Genomic DNA, 13,095 nt, shown 5'->3' with positions numbered 1-13,095 from the left:
TAGCACAGTAAGACTCTTACTTCTATCTGTGAAAAAATGTTTCTCTGTCATAGACTGAAATTAAGATTAAAAATAACATTCTGATTTATTTTCCTTTCTTTTAGATGATTCATAGATACTTTGAGGGAAATTCTGAGAACAAACTTTCAAAAAGATTTTCTCCCTCTATCCCTCTATGAAAAATTAATAGGATTTAATATGACACATTTCTGTCTTCCTGTGCTACTAATCCTAGTGGTTTGAGTGTTTTGTATAATTAATTTTGCAGACTTGGAAAAGCTGACATACCAAGACAAAAATCCTTCTAGCAGCTGCAATATGAGGAAATTCTATAATAAACTTTTTTAAATAAATCCATTTTTATGAATGGATGTATGCTTGGTGAATGTATTCAGAAATGTACTGATTAAACTATATTATTTTCTTGTTCAATTTCTTTTCCATGTAATAGACTTGGTTATACACAGAACTTATCCCAGTAATCAATAAAAGAGCTCTTTAAAGTTGGCTAATAGTCGTAGCGCTTTTCTGCACGCTTAACTTACTCCTAACTAGACATGGGCACGAACCAAAAAACAAACAAACCCACAGTTCGTGGTTCGGTGCTGCCGACGAACCCGAACTCACGAACTGCAATGAACATTTCCCGTTGCCAAACCTGTTCAGGGTTCGTGGGGCTCAGAACGCCCCCCGTTGGAATTAGAGAGCCCATATTCACGGGGAGTGTTTAGCAGGCTCTCCTCCAGCCAGCACCCAAGTTTGGTCAAGATTGCAATAGGGATCTTGGAGTTATACCCTCTCTGATCCGAGGCCCCCAGGAAACTCCCACTCGATACAATTAGAGCAATACAGGAGGTCTGTGGTTGGCCTAAGAGCTCCCTATCAGGGTTTGCAAGGATGAGATTGGAGTACCCATGACTACAGAACACCCCCCTCCCCCTCCCTCCCCTGGGTGTCTTCTCCCAAGTTGTAACCACTTTGCAGCTCCATGGTTGGAAGGAAGACCTGCCGATCAAGGTAAGCTGGGCTTCGATTCGGGTTTCCAGGGCGACAGAAGGAGTGCAGACGGAGTTCAGGCATTCCCCCAGCTCCGTTTCCAAGAGAATTGATTGATGGAGCCTGACTGTCTGGCTTCATGAACCGTGGACATGCACAACGAACCAGGCTTCTTACGAACGCTGGTTCGTTGGACTTGGATGCTCACGAACTGCCGGATTGCGAACGGATGATCGGGCGGTTTGTGGGTTTTTTGCGTTCGTAATGCGGTTCGTGCCCATGTCTACTCCTGACTTTCTTGCCAGTCAATCCACAAGCATTGGAATCAGTTTGGTCACAATTTTTCTGCATGCTTGCTCTTCCACTCCATTTTTCTAGATCTGGAAGTCGGTTAATTTTCTTCAACACATGATTTAAATAATCCAGATTTTCAAGGGAATATGCTGGCATCATGGGTGGCATCACAGCAAACATGCACACTGGAGCTAATGTCCCCAACTCATCATCAAAGTACATTACTTATGACAGCACAAAGATTAATCTGGCAAGTTTAGGTAACTAAATGTCTTGTTCATATATAAAAATCAAAAGACTTTCATGCCACTACACCTGAATTGAATTGGGAACTCTGCTTTGATTCAGAAGATCTAAAGGTTATCACACTGTTTCACAGCCACTGATTTAAAAAGGTAATCTACTCTTCCCGGAGGAACAGCCTCCAGCATTAGCTGCAATTCTAGAATTTTGCACATCAAACTATAAATGCAGATATCAGAAGCAACCCCAATAACATCAAAAAGGAACATTGAGGACTTCCGGTTTGGGATTTATGGAGGTCTAACGCAGCTCCATTTGCGGAGCTGACCGGACTGCCGTTTTAAGCGGCCGGCGGGGTGAAAATAGCCCGCGGCCGACTGCTCTCAGGCGGAGAGCAGGCAAAGAACGCTCGAGACCCTAGGGCGCGTTGATCTCGGACGAGGGGGGGCTCTACACAACGGGTCCCCTCCCGATCCTTGAGGTCCCACCCTGAGACGGGTCGGCTACAATCTCTGCGGCAGTTTTGGGGCCAACTCGGCTGGCATAAGACCTACATACCCAAGCTTCGATTGGGGGAAAGAAGTGGAAAGGAGAATCTGAAATCGAAACAGCGATTACAACCCGAGAAAAGTGAAGGGAAGGTAAAGATCACTATCTTCCGATACGGGACAGATTGATAAAAACAGAGAGGAAAAAAAGTAGACTTTTAAACTGCAACAGACTAGTGAAAAGGAGGGGAAGCTTCGGCAGGAGTTGTATTAGAAAAGAGACTAAGTTTAAAGAAGTTATTAAAGAAATCGGACTATTGTTTTGAATACCTGTGGCTTTGGAGCTGTGAGAAAAAGACACCATCGCGAGATCTGCTGTGGGAAGACGGGAGACAGGAAGTGCGTAACAACAATAGAGCGGCTGGAGAGAAGCGGCCCTGGCTGGAGGGCAGGAAGAAGGGAATCGCCATCTTTGAGAGGGGAAGGGCCGCGGCCTCAGCAGAAAAGGAAGTAGGCCATATTGGATTATAAAATCATAGAGAGACCATAGAGAAAAGACGCCCGACATTTTGGACCCTTTAAAATTAATTTATGCAAGAAGACCGGGACATTTGAAATAAAAAAGGTACTAAATTTAACGCCACGGAGTTAAGGAAGAGAGCGGACTCGTGGGAGCGAGCTAAAGCAAGCCCCACGATGTCGAAGAAAGAGTGGCAATCGGCAATAGAAAACCTGGATAAAAAACTTTTGGAGGTGATTAAAGAATTTAAAGACATGAAATTGGAGCTGATTAAAGAGGTTAAACAGACAGTAAAATCGGAGCTGTCAGAAGTAAAATCGGAGCTGTCAGAAGTGAAGAAAGGTATGGAAACAATACAAAGTGAATTACAAGGGACGCAGCAGAGAGTTAAAACAGTAGAAGGAGCGATGGAGAACTTAGCAGATACGCAACAAACAGAGATGAGGCTGATGAGGGGAAGGATGGCGGTTGCGGAAAGCAGACATATGGAGAAGCAGCTCAGATTTCGCGGCCTGCCGGAAGTGGAAGGAAAGACAGCGCAAGAACAGATGACGGAGGTGTTAGCTGAATACCTGGGGAAGGAGGAGGAGGATGTTGTGGCTATCCTAGATGTGGCATATCGTGTGAATTCGAGAATTGCAACCCAGAGGAAACTACCAAGAGACGTGATTGTACAATTTACAACAAGAAACATGAAAGAGAAGATTGTGACTAAACAGTTTCAAGATCCATTGGAGATCGATGGCAAGACAATTATCATAATGAAGGAACTACCCAGATCAGTGCTACTAGATCGGAAAAAATATAAAGGGCTAATCCAGATGCTGAAGGACATGAAAATCAGGTACAGATGGGAGCTCCCAGAGGGTTTGTCCTTCGAATTTGGAGGCGCTAAAAAGCGTATCAGATCTGAGCGGGAGATGGAGCGATTTATAAGGGACAATGAAAAAGACTTACCAACAAGATTATGAATATGGAGTGTAAAGTATTATCTTGGAATGTAAATGGACTAAATTCACCGAATAAGAGAAAAAATATTTTTCACTGGCTATTAAAACAAAAATGTGATATTGTTTGTTTGCAAGAGACTCATATTCGAAAACAGGATGTAAAATATCTAAAACTGGGAAAATTGGGCAAAGACTTTGTAGCGGCCTCAAGTAAAAAAAAAAGAGGAGTGGTGTTGTATGTAAAAGAGGAGCTACAACCAAAATTTATAATGAAAGATGTGGAAGCCAGATTTGTAGCAGTGGAATGTACTTGGAATTTAAAGAGAGTGTTGGTAGTCGGAATCTATGCACCCAACGGTGCAAAAGAGAGCTTCTTTGAGGATTTGAGGAAGCATTTAGATGATCTTTCATATGACCAAATAATTCTTGCTGGAGACTTCAATGGAGTGACAGACTTGGAACTGGATAAAAAGACTACAATGACACAAAAGAAAAGAGGACTATTACCAAAGCTCTTTTTTGAGTTGATTCAACAAGAGACTCTTGAAGATGTATGGAGGAGAGAATATCCTAAAAGTAGGCAGTTTACTTTTTATTCTGCAAGGCATTCCACGTTATCAAGAATTGACATGATCTGGGCCTCAAAAGATTTGGCGTTATGGACTAAAGATGTAGAAATAATGCCGATGGTAGGCTCAGATCACAACCCAATTATGTGGAAGCTGGGGAAAAGGAGGAAAAGGAAAGCATGGAGAATAAATGAGGATTTGTTACAGGAAAAAGAGAATATGGAAATATTGAGAAGAGAGACAAAGTTTTTCATTCAATACAACGTGAATAAAGAAGTACCAACTGATAAAGTTTGGGATGCTTATAAGGCGGTTATAAGGGGCATACTAATGGACTTAAATGGTAGAGCAAGAAAGAAGAAAGAGGAGAAGAGACAAGAGATTGAGGAGAAAATTAAAACTAAGGAAATACAGCTAAAAAAGAGACCAGGGAAAAAGAAATTATACCAGGAAATTAAGATATTGCAAGAACAGCTAACAGCAATGAGTAATAAAGAATTGGAGTGGAATCTCAAAAGGCTGAATCAGAAAGTGTTTGAGGGTGCAAATAAACCTGGGAAGTACCTGGCATGGCAACTGAAGAAAAGAAGGGAAAAGAAAACAATAAATAAAATTTGTGAAGATGACAAAACGTATTTGGAACAGAATACCATTAGTAGAGCCTTTTATAAATTCTACGCTAAATTGTATAATAAGAAAGAAGTAAATAAAGACTCAATAGCGTCATATTTGGAGAAAATGACACTTCCAGAAATCTCGGACGCTTGGAGAAATAAATTGAACAGTGAAGTAACGGATGAGGAAATAAGTAAGGCAATACAATCTGCAAATCTAGGAAAGGCGCCAGGGCCAGACGGACTTACAGCTAAATTTTATAAGACTATGGCCAATGAGCTGGCACCATTCCTAAAGGAGGTGATCAATGGAGTTTTAAGGGATCAAAGGATTCCAGACACTTGGTCTGAAGCGAACATATCATTGATCCCAAAAGAGGGCCAAGACTTGACTAGTGTGAAAAACTACAGACCTATATCGTTACTCAACAATGACTATAAAATCTTTGCGAAGATACTGGCGGAGAGACTGAAGGGGTGGCTTTCGGAAGTTATAGAGGAGGAGCAAGCAGGCTTTCTGCCAGACAGACAAATAAGAGACAATTTAAGGACAGTGATTGATGCTATTGAATATTATGATAAGCGTTGTGATAAAGAGGTTGGTTTCTTCTTTGTTGACGCTGAAAAGGCATTTGACAATTTAAACTGGGACTTTATGTTTGCCACTATGGAAAAGCTACAATTAGGAGAAAGATTCATCAGAGCAATTAAGGAAATTTATAGAGACCAGACTGCAGCAATTGTGGTAAATGATGAACTGACCAAGAAATTGACTATAAGCAAAGGAACAAGACAAGGTTGCCCGTTGTCTCCACTGTTGTTCATTTTAGTATTGGAGATTCTGATGATACAAATACGACAAGATGAGGAAATTCGAGGAATAAAAATAAAGGACTATTCATACAAGGTCAGAGCATTTGCGGATGACATAATGTTAATTGTAGAGGACCCACTGGAGAACATGCCAAAAGTGATAGATAAGATCAAGGAGTTTGGGGATTTGGCAGGTTTCTTCATTAACAAAAAGAAGTCAAAGATAATATGTAAAAACATGACTAAGCAGAAACAACAATTGTTAATGGAAACAACGGATTGTGAAGTAACAAGTAAGGTGAAATATTTGGGAATTGAACTGACTGCAAAGAATATAGATTTGTTCAAGAATAATTATGAAAAATTGTGGATTCAGATTGAGAGAGACTTGATTAAATGGAATAGGCTCAATCTGTCATGGTTGGGTAGGATTGCAGCGGTTAAGATGAATGTGTTACCAAGAGTGATGTTTTTGCTACAGACAATACCAATCATCAGAGACTCTAAACAATTTGAAAAGTGGCAGAGGAAAATATCAGATTTTGTATGGGCAGGCAAGAAGCCTCGAGTGAAAATGAAAGTTTTACAAGATGCAAAAGAAAGAGGCGGAATGCAACTGCCCAATCTGAGACTTTATCACGATGCAATCTGCCTAGTTTGGCTGAAAGAGTGGATGACATTAAAGAACAAGAAACTATTAGCCCTAGAGGGATATAAAAAAATATTTGGATGGCATGCATACCTATGGCATGACAAAGTAAAGGTCAACTCGATGTTCCTGCACCATTTTGTACGGAGAAGTCTATACACAATCTGGAAGAAGTACAGAATTTACCTACAAGAAGGAACTCCTTGGTGGGTGGTTCCATATGAGGTGATAGACCCGAGAGCTGTTGACAACGAACGACAATGTTTGACATATAAAGAAATAACTAAAATAGAAGCATCTAAACTTAGAATAAAGACGCAAGAGGAACTATCACCGAACTACGATTGGTTCCAGTATAGACAGATCAGAGATTTGTATAACTCGGACTCTGTAAAGGGAGGTATACGAATAGAGAATTCGGAACTAGAGCAGACCCTTTTTAAAGAGGACAAGAAAAGAATATCCAAGGTATACCAAGTACTGTTGAAATGGTATACTGAGGATGAGACAGTTAAAACACAAATGGTGAAATGGGCTATAAATTTTAATAAAGAGATAACAATGGAGGCATGGGAATACTTGTGGAAGACTACAATGAAGACAACGACATGTACAAATATTAAAGAGAATATTTACAAAATGATCTATCGTTGGTACATGACACCAAAGAAGATTGCGCTAGGGAACTTGAACACTTCTAATAAATGCTGGAAATGTAGGAAGCATGAGGGCTCCCTCTATCACATGTGGTGGTCGTGTGATGTAGCTAGGCAGTACTGGGGGGAAATAATAAGAGAAATGAGCGAAATTTTACAATTTCAAATAAATAAGAACCCAGAACTCCTGCTACTAAACTTGGGAATGGAGGGAATTCCAGCCCATCATAGGACGTTGATATTTTATATGACAGCAGCAGCCAGACTTTTGTATGCGCAAAAATGGAAAGTACAAGAAGTGCCAACTATTGAAGATTGGATTTACAAATTGCTGTACATGGCAGAAATGGACAAGATGACAAGAAAACTGAGAAATCTGGACTCAGGGCAGTTTAACACAGATTGGGAGAAGCTGAAACAATATCTGGAGAAGAAATGGGAGGTGGGAGGAAAACTGTGGCAGTTTGAGAACTACTGAAGTATAATAAAATGTAGAGGGGGGTGACTTTACCGGGGGGGGAAGAGATAAATGTGAATTTATAAGCAGTTAGAATAACAGATTGATATATATATAGATATATATAGGTTAATAGATAGAATATTGATAGAAAATAATTAATGATAAGGTTTAAATATAAGTATTGGGTAACCAACAATATTTTCTTTCTTTGATAAGATTTGTATGCACCAAACTGAATGTACAGAAGAGTCAAATTGATTGACTATGATATGAGTTATATAGAATTACCATAAAAAGATACAATGAGTAATATATAGAGAATAAGTTAAATTGTTTGATTTAAATGTAAGATCTTAAATGTAAGATTTTTATGGTTTATGATATATAGAAATATTTAAAACTGGAAATGGGATAAATTGTTTATCCAAGATAGAACCAAAGACTTACAGTTTGGGTATATAACAAGAAAAGTAGTTAAGGATGTACTGCTTAGTATAATGGAGAATGTATACTTGTTTTAGATAGAGGAATTTAATAGAAGTAAGGGAAAAGGGACAAAGGGTGGGAAAGCTGTTGGAAGTCAACAAAAGGGGGGGAAAGGGAGGGGGTTAGAAGTGAAAAAATTTGGGGAAAATTGAATGTAATGTAAAAAATAATGGATTCTAACCCAATAAAATTTTTTTTCAAAAAAAAAAAAGGAACATTGATGTATTCATATTGTAAGAGTGATCCTTCCTTCTCTTCACGAACAGTAGGTGTCATAAATCAAAGCCTATGAACCTTCCCACTACATATTAAGTAAGGCTATAGCCAATCTCACTCCGAATTAAGTAAAGGTGCCAGCTGGAGAAGAAGCAATACAGAGTGCCCGTATTGATTAGCCTCATTGACATTGCACAATTACTCTAAAGGTATAAAAGTAACCCTTAAAGAACCCTCTGTCCCATGAGATCAAGTTTTCTGGCTTTAAGTCTATTTGAATCAAATTAGTCCATTTGATTCTTTTCCTCCCCCTGCCCCGATCTGTTCTGTCTTAAGCTAACAGTTTCACTATCTGGGCCTCTCAAAGTCCCCCTGTCATTCTTCTCCATGTGCATCCTCACTTTGCAGTTCTTCACTCTGCTTTTCTCCATCTTTCTCTTCTGGGAATTACTTTTATTCTTCTCTGAACTTACCTGCCTGTTTTGGCTCTTGATCTAGTGTGCATGGAACTTTTGGCCACCTTTAGTGACTCCGTATGCGTTTCATAGCATCTGTGCTGTCTCTCCCGGTCCGGCACCTATGATATTGAACTTTCCTTTTCATTGTGCACCACCAGATTTGGAATATTATTTGGAATGTATTTCTCCACTATTATCAGCAGGAATAGTGGAGAAAGACCTAACTGGCATATCTTCAGGACAGGTCATATGTTCTTATTTCACACCCACATCTACACATTAAGGAAAAATCACACCAAAACTGCCTAATAATAATCTAGGCTCATTTGTTTAATGTATAGAGGAAACTACCTACTCTAGCTGATGGAATGTATGCTGGTCAATATTCCTACCTTTCCTTGCATTTTCCTTGTAATATTTTTTATTAATCTTTGCTTTAGTAACCATTCTGTTGATGCTGCATGTTATTTTAACCAAGTCTCATGTCAGATCATAAAATCTGAGAATGGCATTTACATCTGCCTTGTGAATGGGACCAGTACTCTGGACTGGTCTTGTTGTTGCTGTGTGTTTGTTGTAGTGTGATTTTTTATTATTGACTTCATTATTATTCCTATATATGTCTATCTTGAGTTGGTAAACTTTTTTATACCAGAAGCTCATGAGTTGTTTCAGTGATTCTCTTGAAGTTGGTCAGGTGATATTAATTGCCCAGTAGTAAAGCTGCAGAACAGGAGCATTATGAGATCTTTCTTTCCCTCATAAGTAGTGTCTTCCTCACTGGACCCTGGTATACATAAAGGTTGACCTGGAGATGTTGTGTTGGTTTGCATTTTAACCTTGCTTAGAGGGACACCTCTAGAAGCCAGGGTATAGATTTGGTAAGCCATTCAGGTAACAGCCAATACAGGACAGACAATTACAAAATAAACCAATACAATATACAGCAGGCAGGGAAGAACCTTCAGAAATGTGTATCAGGAGACAAAAGTGAGGGACAGCTCAGGCAGTGATCTGTGGTAAGAGAATAGGGTTGTTACAAATACACAAGAAGATCCCAATTTTCATATGTGAAATGTTGGAGTTAATGGAAAACCCATCTACTACCTTTTGCTGGTAAAAGTAATTTTGTGTACTGTTGGTGTTTCACTTGATTAGTATTGGGATTAGAGATGGGCACGAACCTAAATATGAACCAAAAAAACCCACGAACCAGCCCAGTTCATGGTTTGCGAAGCTCTACTGGTTCGTTTGGTTCATAGCATCTGTGGGCAAATCCAAGAGACTTACAGTGCAAATCCTAAGAAGCTGGGTGGAAACCACATAGGGAGAGAACGAAACCTTGCATGGGCGTAAATGGCACTTAAGTTGACGTAAACCCCTCTCCACCAGTGCCTGCCCGAGTCACATTACCATAGATGGGTTGTCGCCGGTGGGCAGTCTTGGCGGCTGGGCGGAGATGCAAATCTGGTGCAAGTCCCCATGCTGGTGTGGGAGGGGGTGGGGTGGGGCATGAGTTAGTCCACTTCCAAAGCCACTCCAGCCCTGGGAATGCCCCCCATGGCAGAAAGTTACTCCAGGAAAAAAAGGAGGTGTAGCCCATTGAAAGGGAAAACTTGAGCCCCTCTCTCGCCACTCAGCCCCGCCCCTGTGGCCTGAAGGAGCATAGGATGGGAACTACCATGGAGGCCAATCTGCGTCCGCTTCCGGGGTGGGCGAGCCCCCCTCCCCGCACCCAATCACCTGCTCACACATCCTACAAAATGTCTAGCTGCACTACTCATGACCTCAGGTAGGTGAGCACATGGCTGAAGGCTCTGCTCATCAGCCTTCTGCCATGGGTGCTTTGTGCACGAGGTGGGAGAGAGGGTACTCACGGTGGCGGGCACTGAGTGCGCTGGGGGGACTTAGCGGGAAAACTGGAAGAGCTTTGCACTCACTCAAGGGAAGAAGGGCAAAGTCCAGAAGGTCTGGCTAACTAACAATAACCACTCTAGTCTCCTTGCTGGTTATCTGACTCTGAAGTTCCAGCTCAGTAAAGAGCGAGGGAGCACTTACAGGTGAGAAGGAGATGGGGCAGAGGCTAACCCGGCTCACTGATTTGTGCTGGCTGCCCCATCACCTAAAATCACCTGACCACTATCCTTTTCAGGTGAGGCTTGGCAGGGGAGTAGACAATGGCAGCAGCCCCTGCCTGCCCCAGAGGCAGTTGCCCAGAAAATTACTCTTGACCAGGTGTTTGTAACTACCTATTGACGTTCTTTCTTAAAGGTAAAATCACCCCAAGGCTGAGTGCTTCCTCGCCAGAGGATCATGCATCATCTGCACCTGTGGGGCTGCCGCTTCTGCTCTCTACTATGTGCATCTTCCCAGATGTTGGAGTGTGGGCTTTGCCTTGGCCATGGACCAGGCTGGGTTACTTGCAGCACATGTGTCTCTTTCCCTTGCAGGCATGTCATGATTCATCCAGGAGATGACAGAGCATGTCTGCTTTAGCCCCCCCCCCCCCAATCCTCCACAAGTGCCATTCAGATCCAGCCCAGGGAGCAATATCCCAAGGCAGTCCGCATCTCAGCCTCACCCCTGGGAGCGCAGAAAGAGGGATGCGCAAAATGCCTTAGCTCCCTTTCCAGCCAAGGGACATTGGCACTTTTTTCAGTTTAATAAAACGTGTTGAAAAACAACAAACTGTTGTGTTTGCATGCTTGCTTGACATTGCCTGTAGTTGCCCCCTCAGTCCTCTGTTGGAATGTCCTCTCACACATCCCTGCAAATGTTTCAAGTGGTGCCCCATCCAGCCTGCCTGCCCCCTTACTCCCCTCAATGTAACTTCAGGCAGTGGAGTGGGAATTGAACTGTGGCCCATGAATATCTGGCAGACCAGGGGGGGGGGCGGAATGCTCCACTGAGGACGTTCATTCTGTGATGGACTGAGCTGCTAGCGTCTGATAAGCCAGGCAGAGGGGAAGGCAGAAGTTACTGCAGGGAGGTGGGGGCTGTGAAGCAACATTGTCGGATCTCCTCCACCTGCAGAAGGATGGACCACCCTCCATTTCACTGTTTGTGGAAGCAGGGATGGAAAATCTGGCCCGGGGAGCTGGTCTCTCACGTGGTTTCCAATGGGCATTCCTGTCACTCATTGTAGATCCTGACCCCCCCCCACCTGCTTCTCCAGATCCTGGGGGCTGCTCCCAAGTGCTGCAGGCTTTCTGGTCCCACTTTTCAGGAAGGGGGAACCTGTTTCTCGTGGCAGCGGTGGTGGCAGCAGTGGCGTGGATTTGCAGGTGCACCAAGCTGCATCCATGGCCTGGCCCTCATTGGAAATGGGGACTGGATGGGCGAGGGTGGGTGTTCAGTTCAGACCTTCACTGTCACCTCTGCCCCCCTCCCTGGCAGGGATGCCTGCTTTCTGAGGGGGGCCTATTGGTGGCAGCGGTGATCGTGGCCTCCCCATTGGCTGTGCTGCTGCTTGCCCCTCGCTTGCCTATCAGAGGAGGGGTGTGGCCATTGGCTCACGTGAGCAGGGTTGTCAGGGGAATGGTGGGCGGGTGCTCCTGGCGGCAGCTGCACCTTGCCTTGCCGTGCTTGGGCGCCAGCAGGACTTTTGCAAAAGTCCATAGGGAGCCGTGGAGTGGCGCCCCATTTACGTCAATGCATGAGCGATGATGCTGCCTCGGGGCATAGGACTGAGCTGCCCGTTGCACTCTGTTCAAAGAAACAATTTTCAGGAAATTTAACAGTATGCTTTTGTGGGGATATTTAACTAATGAAATTTTTAATTGCTGAAATTTTGTCCCTACTCGAAAACATGATTCTCGAAAGCTTATACTACAATAAAATTGGTTAGTCTTAAAGGTGCTACTGGACTCTTTTTGATTTTGTCCCTACTGTGATTGTGTTTGTTTATTTATTTATCTTTGGAAGCCACTTTGTGCACAGTGGAGTGGGATATACATTTTTAATATAAAAATAAAAGATTTTTGTTCCTACAGGAGGTTTATGGAAACCCATCTAAGAAAAATTCCTAGAGAAGCATTCTCCAATCTCCCCAACATCTCAAGAATGTAAGTTTCCCCCTCTTTATATTTACTACCTTGTAATAAAAGGGAAACAGAAGAACAACTTTGTTAATAATCCATTTTATTACTATGAGATGTTAAAAATGATGGTTGCAGAATCTCTGTCCAGTAATGGAAAATTTTTATTCTCTATTCAGTCTTGAGTTCTAGTATATCCTTGACCAACACAGGAAACAGATTCTTATATCTGAATGATCAATTCTATACATTTTTTTCATGCATAGTATTACAGTGTGTTGCATAAAGCACCCTTTCTCCCAGAGAGAGAATGCCAAGGGGAGAGACGAAGAAAAAGCTGAAGATTAAAGAGAGATAAAGACTGGTGGGTGCGAAGGCGAGATGGAAGCAGGAAACAGGGAGAGGGTATGGGGGCTTTCAGGGAGGAGAAAGAGGAACTAGTGGGAAGGAGAAAATGATGTCCCCAGTAAGTCTTTGTGGGTCCTCAACTGTTCATTTATCTAATTATATATTATATGATCACCAGATGTACAAAATGGAGCAAGGGACAGATGGAGGATTTCTCTGCAAACCTGAAGGAAGCCCCAGGTTTTCAGAAACATCTGAAACCTTAAAAAGTACATTGGGAGGATTAAAATCCCCAAAA

The 13,095-nt window shown here is 42.4% G+C and overlaps 1 protein-coding gene across 1 annotated transcript in view; it reads left to right on the top strand.

Annotated features, from left to right (window-relative positions):
* The window catches only part of TSHR (thyroid stimulating hormone receptor), a 91,100-nt gene that overhangs the window by 32,989 nt on the left and 45,016 nt on the right, over window positions 1–13,095 (top strand). The window contains exon 2 of the mRNA XM_054971917.1: window positions 12,405–12,476. Within this exon, the coding sequence (XP_054827892.1) occupies window positions 12,405–12,476 (72 nt within the window). The remainder of the gene's footprint in view (window positions 1–12,404; window positions 12,477–13,095) is intronic.

Source organism: Eublepharis macularius, chromosome 2 (assembly GCF_028583425.1).
Source record: "Eublepharis macularius isolate TG4126 chromosome 2, MPM_Emac_v1.0, whole genome shotgun sequence".
Classification (NCBI taxonomy): domain Eukaryota; kingdom Metazoa; phylum Chordata; class Lepidosauria; order Squamata; family Eublepharidae; genus Eublepharis; species Eublepharis macularius.
The sequence above is the reverse complement of the archived record's forward strand: the minus strand, read 5'-3'. Positions and strand labels throughout refer to the sequence as shown.